Source organism: Hippocampus zosterae, chromosome 14 (assembly GCF_025434085.1).
Source record: "Hippocampus zosterae strain Florida chromosome 14, ASM2543408v3, whole genome shotgun sequence".
In the NCBI taxonomy this organism is placed as follows: Eukaryota; Metazoa; Chordata; class Actinopteri; order Syngnathiformes; family Syngnathidae; genus Hippocampus; species Hippocampus zosterae.
In genome coordinates this window covers 1114279-1136339 of record NC_067464.1, presented here as the reverse complement: position 1 = coordinate 1136339, position 22061 = coordinate 1114279, and the positions used below count along the sequence as shown (strand labels likewise).

The 22061-nt window shown below is 46.1% G+C and overlaps 2 protein-coding genes across 2 annotated transcripts; both read left to right on the top strand.

The window, feature by feature from the left end:
* Window positions 1-9665: 9665 nt before the first annotated feature.
* On the top strand, window positions 9666-15449 carry cdc25b (cell division cycle 25B). Its single transcript, XM_052086480.1, has 15 exons — window positions 9666-10216; window positions 10303-10385; window positions 10579-10630; window positions 12085-12123; window positions 12240-12273; window positions 12445-12594; window positions 12685-12804; window positions 13056-13196; window positions 13285-13362; window positions 13621-13809; window positions 13894-13998; window positions 14087-14149; window positions 14229-14327; window positions 14447-14701; window positions 15019-15449. The coding sequence occupies exons 1-15, from the start codon at window positions 10008-10010 to the stop codon at window positions 15157-15159; spliced, it is 1758 nt and encodes a 585-aa protein (XP_051942440.1). The 5' UTR covers window positions 9666-10007; the 3' UTR covers window positions 15160-15449.
* Window positions 15450-18219: 2770 nt separating this feature from the next.
* On the top strand, window positions 18220-19961 carry ap5s1 (adaptor related protein complex 5 subunit sigma 1). Its single transcript, XM_052086486.1, has 3 exons — window positions 18220-18494; window positions 19179-19470; window positions 19738-19961. The coding sequence occupies exons 1-3, from the start codon at window positions 18310-18312 to the stop codon at window positions 19864-19866; spliced, it is 606 nt and encodes a 201-aa protein (XP_051942446.1). The 5' UTR covers window positions 18220-18309; the 3' UTR covers window positions 19867-19961.
* The last annotated feature ends 2100 nt before the right edge of the window (window positions 19962-22061 follow it).

Below are 22061 nucleotides of genomic sequence, written 5' to 3'. Positions count from 1 at the left end.
TTATACCCGGCCGGACGCGGAGGTGTCAACAGCCCCCCCCTCCGCCCCCGGCCGGGCTTTTGTCTCCCCGAGCAGAAGATGAGAGGAGCCCGCATGCCGGCAACGTATCCAATTAATTGGTGGGACTAGTACAAACTGGGATTGTCAAACATCCTCACCCTTTGAGGGAGGAGGGGAGGGGGGGGGTAGCTTTTGAAGACGAGGAGGTTGGGGGTCGCTGACTCCCAGCCAGAATTAGTCGGCCTACAAATTCCTGCGTGGATCTTGAGTCCAAATGTAATCACGACTGCTGGGAACGCCTTGATGTTGCCAAATGATCTTATTAGAGGCAAATCATCTTCTTGAAGCCGCGCGGGGCGGCTCCAGCCCGGCGTGACCCCCCCCCCCCCCACTTTATTTTTTCTCATTCCCCCCAAAGCCGTTTAATGAATCGCCGACGAAGCTACGAACTGATGCACAAACACTCCATTACGCCGTTTCCTGAGAACAATGTCGGGGGGGGGGGGGGGGGGCAAAGGCAAAAGTGTGACGTTTTGCAGTCGGGGTGTCGCTCCCCGCAACGGGCCGCCTAATGGAGGCGTCAAATTTGCCAACTGATGTTTTTCTGTTGTTGTTTTTTTGTTTTCTGTTCCCCCCCCCCCTCATCCCTGCATAATATGGCAAGTCTGCGACCCCAATGCACGGTGTTGCCTTTAAAAGGGCATACGAAAGATATCTGGGATTTGTTGCTGGCGAATTTGTGTGTGGGGGGTGAAGGGAGGGGGGCACATTTTGCATGACACGGAGAACATCCTGAGTGCCAAAGTCATTAGAGGAGGAAAATTACAGCCTGACACCTCCTCCCTCTCTGCTATTGAAAAAAAAAAAAAAGTAGCGCGTACTCTTACTGGCTTAATATCAAAGCATTTCTTTCTTTTTGAACAAGTTGATGACACGCGCTTTCCGTTTTATTCCGATTGTCAGTCCAATTCCATAAAACACTTTTACGTTGTTGGTCGACGAACTAAAAAAAAAAAGAACAACAAAAATCATGTTATTTTCTTCATGTGGGTGGTTTAGGTTCAGCAACAGGTGGATTTATTTTCCCTGAAACAGCATCACTCTCAATTACAGGGCGTGGCGTTGTGCAAGCTTTTACGGGTCAAACGTAAAAACAACCTCCCCCCCCCCCCAAAAAAAAGAGAAAATAAAAATGTCTGAAACTCAAGACATCTTTTAATTCAGGGTTAAAAAAAAAAGTTTGGGTCACGCAGTCGCTTTGTCCTGAGGGGGGCACTTTTCTCCATTTTTCTGTATGTGTCCCGATATGTACGCCCTCATTCGCGTTTTTATTTAAACCTTACTCATGTGTCTTTAGTCATGTAAAAAAAGGTTTTTCCATTTTGTTGCGGCGTTGCACTCGAGGCAAAGTAGTGCCCTGTTCCTTCTCAACTCAAGTTATCACCCCGAGTTCCTCTTAATTCGCCGAAGTCTTTCTCTTTGATCAGGCGGACTTTCACTCCTCTTTCCCCCCCGTCCGTCATTCTTCCACGGCGCTTCTTTGCGTTTTGTGGTGCTGATTGCACTCTTGAGCGGCGTCTTTTGTGCCGGCGTGTTTGCAGTGCGGGGCCATCCCGCTTCCAATTGCGCCTTGTGATCTCTTCTCTTGGCTTTGCTTCGCTTCCAGACGTTTCTGCGGGCGTGGCGATGGCGATGGGAGGCGTGGCCAGGCGGCTTCGCCCTTTTAACTTCCGCTCTACAAACATGGCGGCTCTTCTTTGGACAGGTGCGCAATGTGCGCATGCGCCCACAGCCGGCTAGCTGACACTGACGTCTCATCGAGCAGGTAAACACCTGTAAATTGAGGGGTTCGTTGTTTTTTTTTTAGTTTATAGCGGAATGGCAAAGGGAGAGATGGAATCCTTTAAATTCCGTTTTATGAAAAAAAGGGAAAAAAGACGTCGGCACCGCAGCACGTTCGAGAACACAACTCTTTCCGGTAACGAATGAAAACACTTCCTGCTTCTCTTCAGCCAATCAGACGCAAGCAACATAAGGTTTCAACATTATTTTAAACAGAATGTAGTTTAGGTAACTAGAACATAAAGGAATATAATGCTCAAACATAAAATGATAATAATGATACAACATAAGCTTACACACGCTTCTTGTGTGGGGACCACCTTGCAGGCAATTGCATCCCATTTTCTATTTTATTTCGACATGAATACAAATTTGTCTTCCGGACACCCACGCGCACACAGACGCTTGTGTGCATTTTTGGAGTTCAAAAAAGCAGCTGTGGGCTTCGTGAAGGAAGGAGGTGGCGCGTCGTCGGGTGTGTATTGGAGCCAGACGACGAGTTCCACTCGCCCTATTCAAAGGCATGACTGAGCGAGTGAGGGCCGAATGACGTCCCCCTAATGGGCCATCGCGCACAAAAGAGCGTGAAAGTCATCAGCGGCGTTTCGGATGCGAGCGCGTGCACGGCAACGATGTGCACATGCAGCCCTCACGATCGTTTCGTGAACAATTCAGAGGTCATGATTGTCATAATTGTTTACAATAAAAGAAAAGAAAAAAATCTATATGTATTTAAATGCATATAATGTTTTATTTATTGTTTTTTCCTATTGTTTGATACATTTTAAGTACTTTAAAATTATAAAACATTGTTGTTTTATATTTTGGTTCATTTCATTTGATGATGGTGTTCTTATTCGTTAATTTTTTTATTGTTATTGCTTTCAATAACTAAGTCAACATATTTTTAATAATGCTAGAATGTTACCTCGTCCACGCCAGCAAGACGCCCCTGTCCACATGCCAGTTGTCAAGTCGGACTTTTTTGGGGAAAAAAAATCGATTTCTCACATTCTGACCCTCTGTGTGACACTCACGGCTTACAACAAGGCACTCAAAAGCGGCCACGCCAGCGGACGATCTCAAACCCACATTCCAGCGGTCAAATCTGATTTTTTTTGTTTGTTTACTTCTCCCCTATTTCTTCAAATTTTGAAGAAGTCCGTGCACTCACTGCGGACAACGAGGCAATCTCATGTGGCCTCAGTAAATATCTTCAATCAGGTCTTCTTTTTCGGACACAAATCTCAGAATGTACTTTGGGAGTTATTTTTAAAATTTAATTATTATAATTATTCTTTTTTTTTTTGTGGACAGACCAAAGTGACCTGCCTGCATATGTGGATGATGGCGAGACTACTCCACGTGGACTTTAAAAGGCACACCGGCCAGGTGCGTGTCGTCTGGCCCGCAATACACATTTCAACACGGACACAACATTAGGAACACCTAGATACTCGCCATACAAACGTTTGATTTCCAAAATGATCATTCCAGACTTTCGAGTCATATTTGGACCGTGCCAATGTATTTGGAACAGCTGTGGATTGAAGTGCTGTTTGTTTTAAGTGAAAAGTCCCTCAGAAATGTCATTTTGTGTGAAATAGTCGTGCATGAAGAACACCTCGACCGTGGTGCATGCCAAAGCGCCCGTTGCGCGTCGGCTATGCTGATGTTGCGTGCTTTGCATTTGCACGTGTGGCCGCCATTAGCCATTAGCATTGACACCCGCCACTGTACGAGCCCCCCGAGGGGCCACTCGGAGGACGTTGGGCTCATTATACACTTAATTAGGGATTACATTTTTCCAGAAATGTTCTGGGAACTCAACACGTGTATTGTGGATGTCTGAAGACGCGTTTTTCATTGAGAACGCGTCAGTTTAGTCCGTTTTCATTTAGCCACAGAATCTATTTTCTTGTAGCATGTTAGCTCTACAGCTGAGGTGACTTTTCGTCTTTTCCCCGTCAGGGGTTGCCAGTCACTTGCGTGATTTGTTTGGCACCGTTTTGACGTATCAATGTCAATTTCACTTTAGCGTCATCCACGGCAGTATTTTCAGATTTGTGCCGTGGCTCTATCTACGGCGTACAATTTTCCTTTTGCGTGGCGGACTCATCTAATGTCGCCATTTGTATCTCACAATGAAATCTATTTTGATTTATCATCTTTGCATTCTCTATGTGTATCTGTTTTCCTATGGCTGGTTTGCTAATCTCACGTTTATCATTGAGCGCATGTTGGCTTCATCGACTCTTTGGCTACTCACTTAGCATGCTAGCTTTAGCTCCTGGACACACGAGATTCATGGACTGTGTCAGCTTTCATTCAGCACTTGAACGTCGTCTATCTGTATCAATTAGCGTCATTGACTAGCATCCTTTCAAAATCAATGCAAAGTCCTCTTTCATCTGATGTACTCATGCAACAAAGGATCAAATCCGTCGTTAGCTTGTCCTAGCATTGAACACGAGTATATCATTTGTGACCCTCTCGTTCCAGGTGTCGTGTGTGTGTGTGGAGGTTTTGGCCTTGGGAGGTTGGGGGGAGGGCTCTGTGAAGCGGTGGTGTTGGCAGGGGTGCTGATGCAGACACCCGCCTCTAATGGAGGTGAGAATTGGCGGGTTGGACTTTAACACTTGACCTGTGTTTACACTTCCTGTGGGTGTCATTGTCCGTAAAGGGCTCACATGGGGCCGCGTTGCATTCAGGGTCCTCGGGCCAGACCGGATGTGGCCAACGGTCACTCACTCCATGCACCGCCGCTCAATCATTTCCTCTCGCTTTCTTCACCTCTTCTGTTTGCTTGTAGTACTTCCGTTATACAGCACGCACACATGCACACAGCCTGGGGCACGTTATCGGAAAATGAAGACAAAGCTATTCCACACATTCTATGGTTAAGGCCTTATTCCCATACCCCTTAAAATTCCTCATCAAATTACCCGTAATGTCAAAGCCAAACAAAGTTTAGAGAATTTATTTTAAGTATTCAACCCATCTATGTGTCATCTTTAAATAGATGACATTTTTTCGTCAAATTTATTTTTAAAATAATAATAAATAGCACAACATTATGCGATGAAAAGCTAATGACCCATTTAAAATGCTTCGTAAAATAACCTGCGTGGTGTTACGCGAGAGCAGGTTTTCAGAATGTGGGTAACATTTCATTGAAAACAAAAAACTAAAACAGTGTTGTCACATGTTCAAAAAGTATAAACTGGTTTAAAAAGTACAAAATGGATTGAATAAAAATAATGTGACTTATTTATTTTTACACAAAATGCACCTTAATGGCAAAGTCAAAACAACCGTTGGAAAGGTTTGCAAATGTACTTAAAAATAAAGATTCAACTCAAACATTAAAAAAAAATTAATTGCCCTCTTGATTGGTGCTCAGATTTTACGTTGCAGCCGTATTCAAATAAAAAAAATAAAATGCAAAATGGCCCTTTTGGACAAAGGAAAAACAGGTTTCCTGTTTTCTTTGTGTGAATCTATTAATAAAACCAAACAAATAAATAAATACATTTCTCAAATATACCATGTGCAAAAATATGCTGGTGCACAAAATGTTGTAAAAAAAAAAACCAAAACAAAAAATGTTGATGGTTCCTTTTTGGGTTTGCATTGGCGTCTCCACGGCAACAGCGGTTTACAGTGATGTGCTTTGTATGCATCCACGTCAATGTAAAGAACACATCAAAGCACCAAAACAAAGACTGCGGGACACTTTGCGCCTCATAATGGACTCCATCATGAGCACACACAAACACGCACACACTACTTCCCCTCTCTTGCGCTCTCTCTCGCTCTCTCTCTCTCTCTTTCACGCATGCACACACACACACACACACACGCGCGCGCGCACACACTGGCGCTGGACTTGATTGCATTGCAATACAGTAAAGCGTGAACTTCAAACAGGGACCACACACATGCAGGCGTCACCTCCTCCGGCCTCTGCTGACATCTGCTGGACAAGACGGGAACACGAACATTTAAAATAAAATAGCCTCGCAATGGAGAGATTCTCAATTAGTTGTATTATTATTATTATTATTATTATTATTATTATTATTATTATTATTATTATTATTATTATTATTATATTTTGGTGCCCCTCAAAACTTTCTAGCATTCTCATTTTGTCATGTAAAAAATGTTATTCACCTTCCAAACAGTGTAATTTAAAATAATGTTTACTTTCGATTTTATTGTTTTCGCTCATTAGAGGTATGGATGTCAAAGGAGACTAAATGTTGTCAGTTCAGCTGCGTTTCATACCACATATGTACGCTGGAGGGCGCCACGTTGCCAAACTTTCAAACCAAAGTCGAAAAAGAGACCAGGCTTTCCCCACCATATTTGTAGTTCTTTATTGAGCGGTTCAAAATATAAATTAATGTGCAGTTTGCTATCTTGCCTTTAGATGGCGGTATAGTACTCTTCACTCGTGCCTTCACAAGAAAGTGGTTTGCCAGCCATTTTTTTCGGAGTTCCACATTTGGTAACCGGCCAGTTGCTGATGGCCTGCTGATGACGTCATATAGAAGAACAATTTTTCAAGCTGGGAAAGAAACTGGCAGTCATGCCATCATTTAAGGGGACTTTGACTTTTTGGAGCCATTTGTCAAAGGAAACGGCATCATCTGTGATAGGAAGTGTCATCTCACGCCACATTTGGTCTCTTACTGCTCATGTCTTCATCCCCTCCTTAGTTTTCTTGTCCACAATTCCAAGTTGTCCCACGCCGCCCCCTCCACCCTCCCGGCCCGTGTCCATCTGGCGTCTTCCTCCATCTCAGCCTGGAGGTGTGTGTCTATTTAAGTGTGTGTGAGTGTGTGTGGGGGGGGGGGGGGGCGGGGGGATCTTCGGCCAGTTGGAAATTTAACTGGAGAGTCAGGATTTACGCTTTTGTTGTGATGGGGGGTAGCGGTGGGGGGGGGGGGGGGACAATAGTCTGAAGGGACACCAGGGTGGTGGTCGGGGTGGTCAGGGTGGGGGTCCATGTGACTGACCGACTCCATGCATGAGGCAGGTGGGGTGGGGGTTATTTCACCATACATTCCTCACTTTCGTGCATCTGCTGTTGTCATGGCAACAGGTTCCAACGTGTCATTTGACGCAAGCGAGACTGACAAGTCTACTCCCTGCCGTTCGGTTCACATTCACAGTTACTTTGTTGTTATTGTCGACTGAAGAGATTTGGGCTTCAGGTAAACATGAACATGACACCAAAGTTCCGAAGACCAACTTTTATTTTGTGGTAATCAAGATGTGTTCAGCAATTCAGGGCAGAGCATCTTTTGTTTTGAAGTCACCCACTTTTCAAATGAGCAAAAAAATATTGGAGCAGACATTATGAACTGAACTTCAAGAAGAAGAGCACCTAATATTTGGTGGGGTAACTTTCACTTGCATTAACTGCATCAAGCCTGCGCTCCTTTGACTTCGCAACACTTCTGTATTCTTCATTTGAAATGTTTTTTCCAGGCCTTTACTGCAGCCTCTTTCAGTTCTGTGTCGTTGCTGGAAAATGTTCCCTTCTGTCGCCTCTTTATGAGGTCAACTGCATCTGCTATTAGGTTGAGGACCAAGTGATTGGCGTGGCCGGTCGGAGACCTTCCACACATCGTCCTCCTTTTGTGATTGCATGTGTGTTTAAGTGCAAATGAAGTGGTGGTAAGTGACAGGCGGGTCAAGGGTGTGAAAGGCACTTGATGAGCGCTAAAGTGCATACACACCCAGCGCTTTGCATTTGTCTTATCTTTCCACCACAACTGTGTACGTGTATGTGTGTGTGTGCGTGTGTGTGTGTATGGCAGCATTTACATTGACGCGAGTTCAAAGCGGTCGTTAGCACAGAGCAGCCACCGCGCCGGCAACACACTTTCAGCTCGTTTGCATCACAGGCAGCGTGTTACGAAACTCATTTACGGACATGTTATTGTTGCAGATTTGTACTGCCACATGAACTAACTAAGCGGTTGATCGTCACATCAGAATTAATGTAGCATGAACGTTAGCTAGCACAAAGGTGGAGAGAGAAGGAGTTAGCTGGCTGAAATTTGATGCATTGCATGTGTCAGAATGATTTTTAGTTGAATATTTTGTTTTACTTTTCGGTTAAACAGTAATACATTTTAAATATAAGCGCCTTTCAAGACACTTTACAATAACAAAAAACACAAAACAATACGGGTAAAGGTTTTGAGTGAATTATTTATCGCCCCCCCCCCAAAAAAAATGCAATTAGCTCTACGGCCCCACGCACTGTTGGCCGTTTGGAATCGTAAAGGTGAAAAGCAACGTTTTCGGAACAATAGGCTCGGCTAGCTGCAAACAAATCACTTTTAAAACCAGTTTCCTGGTTTCCATGGAGACAGATCTGTTTTGCTGATCATGTAATCGGTTTTCCCCAATAATGACATTTTCCACAGATAAGCTGTGTAAACAGACCCCATGCATTTTGTTGTTGCCAAAACACCATGTCGTGTTTATGGGGCAGTAAACTGAAACAAAATGGAGGATGAACAAAGCATAGCGAGAAAAGTCAGCGCCATTCCTGTGTATGTTAAAGCCGCCCAAATACTGATTTTGTTGCTCCTTTGTGATCAAGATCTGACAAACACTCATGGCGATGATGACAAAATGTCATTGGAGCTTAAATATATTTATGTGGCGTCCATAAGAACGGCGGGGTATGGGTGGTTGGAAGGAGGAGGCGTCAGCAGGCGCTTTTATTCGGGAGGCAGGGGGGTGCGTGGCGTGCCAGTCTCCTCGCGCGCCTTTTGTCCCGTTCCTTTCAGAGGTGGGGTGTGGAGCCTTCGGGAGCTCGTACATGTCCTGGGGAAGTTCATTAAAGCTCATTTCCCCGTGGCACATTCAGTCAGTCACGCAAAACGTACGCACTGGATAGGTGCATGACGTCTACCGAGGGGAAGGTGAACTTGTTTTAGGTTTGGATCCAAAATGGAGGCCTGTGAACATCAAGCTATGGGGGCTGGGGGGGCGGCACACGTTGAAAAATGTGACTGTGGTGTCGAGACATTTTCACAGTTGATTCCCAGGTGCTATCTGAACACAACGCCCTGCAGTGTTTTTTGTTGTTGTCATTATTGTTTGTTTCATCAGTATAATTAAAAAATATATTATCAGGCCTGTTACATCATAACATGTTTGCATTTGTCTGTTCCTTTAGGCTGCGATCATGTGATCAAACACTTTCAGAGTACAATTGTGCCCCAATTTGTGTCCCAATAAGTCCATTATCCGAACCGGTTAAAAATGTTGGTTTTGTGTTGTTGCTTTTTGAGGAGCCATTTTGTATTTCAGTGATTTTCACTTCCTCTAACGGAATTTTACGAGCTACACGTGTAAACATAGCTTTAATCCTTATATATGTTGTGATAGTCTATTTATTAGGCTTTATTAGGTTAACTTTCGTCTGTTTCAGTGTGTTGTAAATGTGGTAAGACACCCAGTTAAGCGTAGAATAGTGTCTCAACAATTGAATTTGAATATATGTACAATAATATGCGCTGTTAATGTAAACTGATTATAAACACGGTCATATATGTATGTATTGCTCAATATATGTTGTTTTTAAAAAAATTGTCATCGAGTAGTAATAAAATGGCAACTGTAGATGAAACAAAAGACAACAGCAAAGAGAAACGAGGATGAAAAAAAAAGATACAATTTTAAAGACTGTCGTCACGATGTCGTTTTCAATTTTGATTGGTTCGGCCCACAAAACGACGACGCCAATTGGCTGATGGAATGCCGCTCCGCGGCCTCTATTTTGAACGTAAATAAGGATGTAGCCAGTCTTTCTCCCTCAGAGAGCGGAGGCTGTCAGACCGGAGGAGTTCGCGCTGCTGCGCTCTGACACGAAATAACCATGCCTCTTTAGCACCTCGGACGGGCTGAATTTGACATTTATTCACCCCCTTAAAAAGTCATCAGCTACCAGTACTTATTTGAACATGTTTCCGTAACTTTTTTTTTCCGGAGGCTAAATGGTTAGCTTGAGGTTTAGCTTACAACTCGGGGCACCTTGCTAATTGGCGACTCCAAATTCCACTAAACAACCCTTCCAAAAAAAAAAATATCGGATATCTTGAGGAGTCGACCTAGCTGGAGAAGAAAATAACAACATGGATGAATTTTTAGGCAGCGTTCGTCCCGTCGGCGGCGGTGCGAGGAGCAGGCCCGACGACATCCCCGGTATTTCCTCGTTGCCCGCGCCGGACGTGTGCCACCAGATGGCCCACTGCAGGACTCTCTTCTCCCCAGTAACAGCCTCGGTTCACTCGCCTGTTAGCAACCTCGCGCTGGATATGAACAAATTCATGGGACTCGGCAGGTAGTTTGAGTTTGATTACGTTTCGAAATACGAAAAAAAAACCCACTCCTTGGCGTGTTGCTGACATGGTATTTCCTGTCCCACAGTCAATGTGATACACCGAAGAGGAGTGTGCGTGCACGCCTGGAGAAAGTGTCCCCCATCGCCTCGGATGCCTCATCCGATGCCGGTGAGTTCCACACAAGATTTTTATGCCCCCACAACATAGTTATTGTTTTATTTAACAAACGCTCTTTTGAACTTTTCAGTCATTGCGTTTCCTAGAATTTTTGTGTACTACCTTCAAATATGTGGGGAAATGGTCTAAAATCGTCATTATGATTATTGTTGTTGTTAAAAATTGTTTAACTCTCGTCCCACAGGCCTCGGCATGGATTACCCCAGTCCCATCGATACCCTGGAAATGGAGGACTCGTACGTAAAAGCCGTCTGTTCAAATCGAGTCCCTTTCCCCTCCATGATCCCCTCCATGATCGGTCATCCATCCCAAACCCTACCCCCATATGCACCCCCCCCCCTCCATCCAACCCCTCAAATCTCAACAGCTGAGCCAACCGGTTTCTAATGTGTCACATTTGATCGTCTCAGTCAGTAGTTAGAATGTATTATTTTTTAATGGCACCAGTTTTACCATTTGTCAGGAAATTTGGTTGACATCTCTGTCATGACAGGACCCACAAAAAAAGTCTCCAGAGCCATTCTTAAAATTGAACAAAAATATGGCCATTTTGCCAAACTTCTACTTTGGGAATTTGACTGAAAGTGTCTAAAGGTATCTCAAATGATTGACAACTAATTGTTTATCAGATTCATTGACAGCTATTTTGATCATTTGAAGTCATTGTTGTCCAAATCCTCGCAACAGTAAATATTCTGATTTCTGTCATCCTCCATGGAAGCGGACTGATGATCTTTTTTTTGTTTGTTTTTTTTGTTCCCCAAAGACATTTGCAAACATCGGCTTTTTCTTTGGGAACACTTTTTGCCTGTTTTTTTTTTTTGGACCCGTTACGTACCAAACTAGCAACAAAACGACTCAGTTTCATCTATCCTGAACATCATTCTTCTTTGCAGCCGTATTATGACAAATCTCCAATTGATGTTGAACCTGAAGCTGCTTCACAAGAGAAAAAAATATCCCAAATCCCCATCAAGGTCAGGGATTGACCCAAGAAAAAACTGGGGTGCCCGAAATGATTTTTCCCGAAGTTAGTCCGGGTTTTCCCCATGTTGGGTGGCCTCTGCCTTGCCACCCAGGAGTTCCTTTACAGCAGCATTCAGGCACCGAGACCTCTTTGAGCTCCCTTACAGCTGTTGGGTTGCTAGGAGTTGTCCAGGTTGAAATTGGAGGGGGGTGGGGGGGGTGGCGGTTAATGATACCCCAGCATACCCCCTCCGGTCCTTGGCACGCTCTCCCTATGCGCTGTTGTTTCAATGGGAGGTGGAGGGGGAGCAAGGTTTTAGAAATCAGGGCAGCCCCCCCTCCCCTTCCAACACCCCTCCTTTCCCGTTAGCTTGTACGCTGAATGGGGCCGCGCTCCCCCGTCCTTGACGAACAAAAGGAGCTCTCGGGCCGCGGTCGTGGCAGGCATCTGTCGGGCGATTACCCCCCCCCGTCTGCCGAGGAGGCCCCTTCCGCCTTCACGGTTTAGCATACAGGTGCTCCCCGCCGTAATTGCTCCTGACCGGCCAGTCGCACGTCTCCCGTGTCGCAGCACCAAAAAAAAAAACTTTTCGATGTTCCTGAGGTGCAGCATCACCTTCACGCGGCCCCCGAAAACCAAACAAACGGCTGTAGAGAAGTTTGAGACTTTGACCAGGACTTTGTTCAAGTCGCAGTTTTTGTGTGTGTGTGTGTGCGTCGGCAGGTTCGAGAAGGCCATTCAACAGTCCAGTCGAGTCCACGAGTAAGTCGCCGTCTTTCTCGGGCTTCAGTCCGGGAGCCCGTTTTGTTTCCCCTCGTCAACGTGAAAACGGCTCAGCCGCCTTTTGACGCCTTCGTCTGCTTGCCTTCCCCTCACAGGAAAATGCCCGTCAGGCGAAACAACTCCTTACCGGTAAGTACCTGCCCAGAGACAGCCCCCCCCCACCAACCCCCACTACCTCCTGATAATAATAATAATCACGGATACTCACAGCGACAAAACTGCCCTGGTTTGCATTTGATTTTCTCTGGTTGCCCGTTTAGGCGCCATCTTGTCTCCGCTCATCACCATCTTGTTTTCCAGCTTCAGCTCCTTTGCTTCAGTCCGACCCTGAAGGGATCCGAACCAGACCCGAACCGCTACGGAGTATTTGGCCAGCAGCCCGTCCGCGTCGACTCCTCCTCTTCCTCGAACGCCTCATCGGCGTGGGACAACAAGGAGAACATCCCCAAGGTCTGTCTGTGCTCAGCGGCGTCCATTGTACTCGCCGTGGTGATGGGGCCCCGCGCCGCCTTTGCAAGTCACCCGACGTCTCGTCCGCAGGAGTGCTTTGAATTCAAGAAGCCCACGCAGCCCGTGGCCCGCAGCCGAATGCGCTCCGTCGACACTGCCCCCCCGAAAGATCCTTTTGCCCACCGCCCCAACTCGGCGCCGGCCCTCATGGTACGTACGCGCTTTTTGAGACGCCACTAGACGGGTATGTTTGTCCAACGCCCTGAAGACAACCCGACCATTTTTTATTTTTCCTGTGGTCCCACCAAGGCAGAAAAATTCTGTCGAGTTTCTGTGGCAGCCCGTCGAGGCGGGCTAAAATGTTTCACGTGCTGTGGCAGCCCACCATTGAGCACTGGGATGTTTTTATTTTCGGGGCGAACTACTGTGCTAACTTTGGGGCGTCGTCATGGCCCTCGCAGGTGTCGCCTCCCGCAGCGCAGCAGCCCCGGTTTAGCGACGACAGTCCGTTGTTCCTTCGATGTTCCTCCCTCGCGTCACTCGACGACGACGACGACGACGATGATGACGGCTTCCTGGACGTGCTGGACGACAACATGGAGGTGGAGCCATGTTTGCCCTCATCAAAGCCGACGGCAGCGTAACGCATCGCCGCTGCGCTTTACCGACGCCTTCTTCTTCTTCTTTCAGAACACAGACGACATGCCCCGAGGGATGGCCGACTTGCTCACAGCGCCCCTAGTGGCTGACGGCTTTGGCGAAGGCTCGGTAAGAATGTTTCACTCGTGCCAGTCGAGGCTGTGTGCTAGCTTTCAGTTTGAAGGGCAGCACGTTTAGGCGGCAGCTTCGCGTTTCATTTTGCGAAGCCGCAACTTTTCATCTTGCGCGGCAGCCCGTTGAGGCAGGAGACACGTAGGTTTTCCCTTTGTCGTCTGCGCCAGCCCGCTTCCGATGTTTTGCCAACGTCTCGGTGCGAAAATGAAATGCCGCTAGTCAAAATGGCCCCCTGGTCTTGTTGTTCTCCAGCCCGCGATCCGCTGGCGGCCTCGGAGCCTTTTCCGCTCGCCGTCGATGCCCAGCCCCTCCGTGTCGCGCCCCTGCGCCAAGCGGCCCGACTGCCCCCCCGACGACAACAACGCACCCGTGCAGGTCAAGCGACGTCGCAGCCTGGCGAGGTCTGAAGTCACCGCGGAGGACGTCGCTTCCCCCAAGACGGTTGGTTTTGACGACGCCGCCGCCTTCCGTTTGATTGAATGGAACCGTGTGCCGATTCTTTTAATATTTCGCCGCCGTCTTCAGGCTTGCATGCAACTCCAGAGGTCCAAGTCCTTCTGCCAGGCGGACATTGACAAAGTTCTCGACCGGAACGACGGCGCCGACGAACTTATTGGAGACTTTAGCAAAGTGAGCAACTCTCAACTGGGCCAAAACCCGGTCGTGGGCCCACAACATTTGTGATTTGACGCCACATTTTTTTTTCTTCGCTTTTTAGCCCTACGCTTTGCCAACGGTGGAGGGAAAACATCAGGACCTCAAGTACGTCACGGGAGAAACGGTAAGCCGCACGCTCTCAAACGGGGGGGGTCTTGGCGCAAGATTCCCGCGGCAAACGCTTGCTCGTTGGTGTCGGGCAGGTGGTGGCGGCGATGAAGGGCGACTTCGGCCACCTGCTGGAGCGACTCATCATCATCGACTGCCGCTACCCTTACGAGTATGACGGCGGGCACATCAAGGTACGCGCAGATGAAACGTAACAAATACTGTGAGAATATGGAATAGAATATGAACACGGATTGCCATTCATTTATTTGTACATTTATATATATACATTTTTTTTTTTTGGATCCGTCAGGGTGCCCTGAATCTCTACCTGGAAGACGAGGTCGAGGACTTCCTGCTGCGGCGGCCACCGCCCGAGGCCGCGGCGTGCCCAGACAACAAGCGCGTGGCGGTGCTGTTCCACTGCGAGTTCTCGTCGGAGCGCGGGCCGCGCATGTGCCGCTTCGTGCGCGAGCGCGACCGCGCCATCAACGACTACCCCAAGCTCCACTACCCCGAGCTCTACGTGCTCAAGGGAGGCTACAAGGAGTTCTTCCCTCTCTTCCAGGTATGCCGAAAATTCCCCCCCCCCCCCCCCCCCCCATACCCAGAAAATGTTTCAAAAACCCAGATCAGTATTTGCTTAACTTTACAAGAGTGTACGTTCTGGTGATTTGTCAACAATTGTTAGTTGCATGGTGTCTCCACCCTCCACCCCTTTATTTTCGGGGTTGGGGGGGGGGCCTCGAAAACCGGGTTCAGATGCTTTAGTGTGCTTAAAAAAAAATGGCTTCATTTTTGCAGCTCTTGCAAAGAGGCACCAACGGAATGACTCTAATAATTTGATGACCTGTCCCCCCCCCCCCCCCCCCCCCCCCGTCCCAGGTGCAATGCGAGCCGGAGTCGTACCGTACCATGATGGACGAGGACTTCCGCGAGGACCTGAGAAACTGTCGCCTGAAGAGTCGCTCGTGGGCCGGCGAGCGCAGCAAGCGGAGCATGTACAGCCGCCTCAAGAAGCTCTGAGCGTCGCCCCCCCCCCCCCCCCCCGCGGGCCACGCCCCCTTTGAATCCACCTTTGCCAACCACTTTTGGCCGAGTGTCTGCCATCACTGCCAATGTTCACTTTAAAAAAAAAAAAAGTCGCAGTACTTAAAAACACCTTCATGGTGAGACTCGATTTTTTTCTTTTTTTTTTTTTTTTTGTGTCCACCCCCACCCCACTCTCCACACTGCCTACGCGTTTTGACAAATTGAGTTCCCCGTCGACCATCTGAACCACATCTACGTTGTCATTGTTCTTAATTTTTTTTTTTTTATGATCCTCTACCTGTTCTCACGGTGACAAAGACACCAAAGAAGAGTTGACGGTGAGATTGTTGTCCTGCAGGACCACAAAAACGCGTGAAAGAGAGCGTGAGCGATTTGCGTGTGTTGTTGTTGTTGTGCGTTTTTTTGCTGAGCGAGTGCCGCCAGTTTTGGTGAGCCGCCCATTAAAAATCAGTGTGAGTTCCGACTCCCGACTTGTGTTGCCTCTTTGTTTTTCAAGCTACTTGTGTTGGACTGCTGGAGTACCCCAAACTCTGCAGCCTGGGGATTTAAAAAAAATGACACCATGATAAATCATGTCACAAAATGTTCTGGCATTGTAACTGACATCTTCAAACACTTGAAAATCGAAGTGCAAGCAGGAAATATCAAATGTAAAAATTGAAGCTAAAAATGGCTGAACTTCCATTTTCCGTGGTCGACCTGACATTGAAACAAAAATTCAAATCCATTAAAATTTCTGCATTCCCCTGGTTGTAGATATCAAGCTGAAGTCAGCTTTTTAATTTTTTTTCCTGGGCGCATCTACGTCCAGGCCGTTGCCCTTTCCACATGAGATCTTTTGTCCTCATGCACCATAATTCTTTTTATCCCATGACTCAGACGCACCAGCGTGGCTGTTGAGTGTCTCGGTTTTGGCGCGCACGTTTCAAACTAGGCCGCTTGTTCAAATTCTCCCTCTCAAAGTGGCCTCGGCCAAGGCACTCACGTGCACAACACACACACACACGTTTACATTCCACACTCATGTCCTGACCAGAGTTCAGCAGGAAGTCACGTGTAGCCAACATGTGCGCTAGAGGGATGGTTGTTGTTAGTGCGTGGAACAACTCCTGGCGCCACTTTTAAACGCACACGATCCTTTGGAAATATTAATTCAAGTCACTTAACATATAGCCTGTTCGTGAAATTGTCTTGCTTGTCTAAAATCCACTAGTGTGTACGCCCAAGTGGATTACAAATGTTTTTATTGTATGACTGCAAAGCAGTCTTCAGTCTCGTATCACTTTGCGTTCCTCGTAGCTTTGACTACTAACAAGATACCATTTCTATTCTTCTAGGAAAACGAACACACCACGTGTAATCGTATAGTGTTTTAACTAAGGCAATCCCAGTCATCAATTTTGTACAACTATTTAAAGTAAAAGAGAGAAAAAAAAGATATTTATTCCGTTTACGAAGTGTCATTGAACACACCAGAAGCAGCAAGCGACGTGACTGCGTCATACCGACGTGTGGCTGCCGCAAGTAAACTGCGGGTTCACACAACAGTGTAACAAAACCAAATTGAAATGTTAACATGGAAGTCTTCATTGATCCGAATTATCGACGAGATGAGACTCGACGCTCTGCATTCCTCGTAGCCGGGACGGCGGGATGCGGGTGCCATGCTTTGTGATGTTACGTCACTTCCGTCAACATTTCATGAAGTTTACGTATCGCCCCGTTACATATATACAAATTATTTTCAATCTTGAGGTATTAAATTGAATTGAATACAACTTTATTGTCAAAACATACAGCACAGAATCTGTCGCTCGTGCCACGTGTCAACATTTTTATCCAGGGTCGTTTCATTAGTTGGTTTTTAAAAAAAAATAATTCTCGTCTGTGTGTATTCGTGTGCGCGCGTAAAAATGACGTGGCTACGTCACACAGCTTTTTAAATGACGGTCACTCGTTCATGAGCGATGTTGTCACGTAGAGGTGGGCTGGCTGAAAGGTCCTCGAAAGTCATTCACAATGTGACACTGGAAAAAGCGCTTAAGGACTCTCAAGAACCACCAAACCATCAATGGTCCCAGAAAGAAGAAACAGACCTCAATTCTTGAATTTTAGATTTGAATCCTTGGCGAGTGGAACCAGGTATTTTTTTTCTTGATGTGGATGAAAAAAATCCTGTTGTGTGCTTCACTCTATTTGGTCCTGTGCTCGGTTTTACGAAGTTTTCACGTCGTTTGACAACTGCATGCGGCGTCTGCTGGCGCTGATCTGCAAATCAAGCGGCCGTGTGAAAACGTCAAACTGAGGGACAGCGACAGACGGGATTGAGCATAATCGACGACTGTTCGTTGGATCAAGAGGTCAACTGCACGGCGCAGGGAATGTTGACAAATCGCAGGCTGTGTTTTCTCTTTGCCGACGACCGCGCTGTTCCTGCAACAAGAGGCCTCTCAGTCTACTAGGACGGCAGCTGCGCACACACACACACTGCACGGATGACCAAATTATTAAAATGGCCATTATTGCCATCTGGCATCATGGGAAAATTAATCCAGTTTAAACCATGACAAGATGCTTGAACTCTTAATTCAATTTTCCTTCGTTTTATTTATTCTATTATACCTGTTTTTTATATTTCATTATTATTGTTATTATTATGATGATGCTTATTATTGAAGTTGGATAAAATGATTAAACCGTGGAGATCCTGCAAGTGTTTCTTTAGTTAATTAGTAATTAGCTTTTTTATATTTTATTTTGTTTTAATACTTTTTCATTCGATTTTTGATAATATCTTAACTGTTATTCCTTCTATCGTTTTAAATGTAAAAAAGGAAATAAAATCCCTCTTACTATTGTTGTTATTAAAGAATGGAGAAGATACCTATGATCATTTTTTACTGTATGTTTTTCGCAGTACAGTACAAGAAATGATAGTGTTGTCCATTCGAAAGCGCGGTCGTGATCCGTGAGCGCCATCTGGCGGTTGTAACCACATAAAACATCAATACGACAGTTGGTCATGTGATCGAACGCGGAAGCGAGTCCCCAAATTAGCATGACAGACAACAAGAGCAGTTTGCCGCCTTCGTTCGCGTTGCTTGAAATGTCGTTTTCGGCGTCATGGTAGTCGTCTTTCTCATCCACACCGTGTGCCCGATCGGGGCGCTCGCTCCCGGGGAGAGCCGGGTGCTCTACTCTCGCGTTTTCGGACCGGACGAGACGCTCTTCTTCCAGGGCGGGAAGCGTCAGCTCAACGCTGAGGAGAGGCGACTGTTGTCGGCCGAGAAGCTCGCCGTGGTGGCCCGGTAAGGCGACCGACTCCTCTTGCGTTGGTCCAGCAGAACTACAAACGTGACGTCATCCGTTGGTTCTTGTCTCAACTGCTCTATCAGGTCCAAACTTTCGGAACGCCTGACACGAAAGTAGTGCTGTTGTAATATTTTTAGTCAATCTATTCCTAAATAATCCATAATTTTGTTTTAAAATCATTTACACTCTTCGTTACAAATTTGCCATTCAACTATTATTTTAATCAGTATACAGTATTAGTAATGTATTACAAAATGTTAATGAATTTCATGCATTTTGTTATTTTTAATCAATGCATTGTTTAATATGTGCGTTATCAATTTATTTATTGGAAACAAATAATATTGCATTAATTCAGGGATTCCCCCACATTTTTCTGTATTATTATTATTATTATTATTATTATTATTATTATTATTATTATTAGTGATGGGCAGGTACCGATAGCAGGCATTATTTTAAGGTATTGGTAATCATGGCGTCGCAGATGCCAGCCACCAATACTCGAGGCAAAAAAAAATAAAAACATCTGTCATCGAGTAAGTCCTTCTTGGCCGTTGTTGGCGCTACATTGCGGTGTTGTGACACATTGGCGAATCTTCATCATCTGCATCAGAAAGAAACGTCTTCGATTACAAATTTGCATACTTGCTTGTGTCACTTGGTCCTGTTCGGACCAGGCAGGTCCAGAGCGCCGTCTCGCTCCGCCGAGAGGCCTCAGGGCGCCCGCCGATGGAGGCTTTGCCCGGCGAGGAGACCCTGGCCCTGCAGGAGGCCGACAGCGGCGTCCTGAGGCTGCGCTGCGGCGACCCCTACTGGCAGGAGGTCAGCGCGCTCTGGTTGGCCGTCAACTCTTTGTCCTTTGTGATGCTGTGTGAGCCCCACGAGAACTTGCTGCTGGCCGAGGGAACGCTCCGGAACCTCGCCAGGCACTGCCTGGAGCACCTGCACATGCTGGGACAGGGCAGCGAGGTGAGGGGAAACCCTAAGGGTCGATGTTATGGATGATTATTAGCATGGGATTGGCTGGCCCAAAAACCTGTTCTCTCTGCTTATTGGTCAGAAACGAGTGCTTTTGGTGACACCGACTCATATTCCACTGCTGATAACTAAAGTTAAACAATTCATGGATTAGTAGAAATAATTGTTGATTAATTGGCGATTAGCGTTCAATTAATTTTTTCTTTTTAAAAAATTTCTGTTGTGCATGTTATTTATTGTTGTGTCCTTTTTTTGCAGGTGCTGTTGAAGAGCAGCCGGGTGGATGTCCTACTGAGTCGGCTTCTTCCTCACGGCCAGCTCGTCTTCCTCAACCATCGCTTCGCTCAAAGTCTGGAGAAGGACGTGGCCGCCTACATGAACAAGTGACCTCCAGTGGACAGATGTTGGACGTCTTTGTTTCTGAAACGGAATTGTCTTTATTCTCCACGGTGTTATGAAGAGAAATTCTGTGACTATTCTAACTGTAAATTTATTTGTGTCAGCTACCCTTCAAATCCTTTTTTTTTTAATAGCTTCGCACACTATATACATGAACGGCTGGCCGGAAATGGCCCCGCATGCTATTGTTTAGACACCACTGCTTGAGAGTTATGTTGTTTATCTTTGTAAATAAATTGCCGATTAATTTCTTGAGGAAAAAAAAATCTTTTCAATAAAGTTTGAGGCAAGGAAGAAAACCAGACACGCCTTCGTAGCAGCCATCTTGGTGGTGGCGACAACCCCGCCAAAGGTAATGGAAAGCAGTATCTTAGCATCGGCAAAGCTCAAAAGAAACGTGTTGTGTCTACCTGTTGATATCTGGGCCGTGTTGGGGGGGGGGCAGGGTCGGCCTTACTCTTCCTCCGCGTGTTCGTTAATTTCGGACGACGGTCGACAGACAATGACTGCGGATCACGAGTGCGAAGGTGTAACTGTATGAGATTCACAACGCATTTATATCGTCAGGAGTGGTATCGAAATTTATGACGTGGTATCGGACTCTGCTTCGCCTAAACTCATGAGCTTGTGTCAACTGGTACTTTCCGAAGTTCTGTGTGTCTCCACGTTGTCTCCATTAAGGAAGAACTGATATCATCACGTGATTGATGATTGAAAGGTCTACTCGCAGGCGTGAGGAGAGGAGGCAAGGTGTGTGTTCTCATGCTGAAATGGGATAGTTGTACATTATGTTCAAACATGTCGCAGAATACGCACGTCTTCTCGTCGTGTCATACGCCAACACGTCTCTCAAACATGCTATTTTTGGCCACAGGATGCACGTTTTGATCTACGGATTACAATCGCAACGGAGTTGGAAGCGTCGTATCTCGCGAGAGAGACCAGCTGAACGACATTATCACCAACGAGGTAAGTTTGGATAAACTTTTCAAACAGATTCATGTGGTTTTATATTTACTTACAATAACTGAATTGGGCGTGTATATGCCATGGGGGGGGGGGGGGAACCAAACAATAATTTTGGACTGTAATGGATGTTTTCTGGGCCTGAAAAAAAAAACAGTTTTTAAATGTAACGGACAGGCGGCAACAGTGATAGTTCCAAATGTCCCTTAAAACAGGGACGAGAAAATGGATCCGAACCAACAGTTAAGACCTTCGCCACCAGAGGGCACTGTGTTTCCATCCGTTCAGTTTGAGCGCTGACAACTACAGTAAGACAAAAATGGATTTAAATAAAACATAACTGCCCCTCCCCTCCTCGAAAACCCCTTGCAGACATGGAAAACAAACAGCAGCGCCGTTTGTTTTTCGCTTCGCGCTTTTTGTAATTACGTCCAATTAATGGCGCGCGGCGCAGGAAGTTGTTGTTTGCTCGCCAACAGCTGTTTGGATGAAACGGATGAGCGGGTGTCAAGTGGAGATTAAAATCACATCCGCTCGTCAAACCGGACCAGAAATGGGAATCGGCTTGGGGGGGCCAGGAATTGGTTTTGTGAAAATTTGGGCTTTTAGATGCTGCTTTCCCCACAGGAGGTAATGGAAATAGAAATCATCTTCCAAACTTTAATCATTAAACCTTCATTAGTAGTCCGCGGTGAAATGTTATCAAAGAAATGGTCACGAGCCAAAAAGCGAAACCATTGTGTGCTAAATGCTAAGGCCAAGAGATGTTAATGCTAACACAACAAGCGTGAATTGTACAACAGCGTGTTAAACATTGCCGCATATTCATTGGGGCGGGGGGGGGGAGTGTCCAATGAAGTGGAAAACTAACAGAACTGCTCTCTGTGTTATGTTTTTTTTTTGGTACAGTCGATATTTATAGATGATAATGAATGCCAAGTTTTGATGCTAACATAACACTCTTTGAAGTCATGAAGTCATCCTTGTAAAATCATTTCGTCATGCACTACACGCACACTCTAAAAAGTCAAACTAGCACGAATGCAAACGCGACGCAATATATGAGGTGCCCGGGCAGCTCTGCTAATCAGTTTGCCAAAATAGATGTAAAATACACAAAGCGAGTTTTGTTTGCAAAGCTAAAGAAGCGTCCTGAATTCTATTGCTGACGAAACAACATTTCTGAACTAAACCAACCTGAACTGACCATTTGTTCA

Excerpts from the sequence above, each read along its gene's own strand:
- cdc25b (XM_052086480.1), top strand. The coding sequence starts at position 10,008 with ATGGATGAATTTTTAGGCAGCGTTCGTCCCGTCGGCGGCGGTGCGAGG. Across the intron at positions 12,274-12,444 it reads GGCGAAACAACTCCTTACCG|CTTCAGCTCCTTTGCTTCAG; the intron begins GTAAGTACCTGC and ends CTTGTTTTCCAG. Across the intron at positions 14,150-14,228 it reads AGTACGTCACGGGAGAAACG|GTGGTGGCGGCGATGAAGGG; the intron begins GTAAGCCGCACG and ends GGTGTCGGGCAG.
- ap5s1 (XM_052086486.1), top strand. The coding sequence starts at position 18,310 with ATGGTAGTCGTCTTTCTCATCCACACCGTGTGCCCGATCGGGGCGCTC. Across the intron at positions 18,495-19,178 it reads AAGCTCGCCGTGGTGGCCCG|GCAGGTCCAGAGCGCCGTCT; the intron begins GTAAGGCGACCG and ends TGTTCGGACCAG. Across the intron at positions 19,471-19,737 it reads TGCTGGGACAGGGCAGCGAG|GTGCTGTTGAAGAGCAGCCG; the intron begins GTGAGGGGAAAC and ends CTTTTTTTGCAG.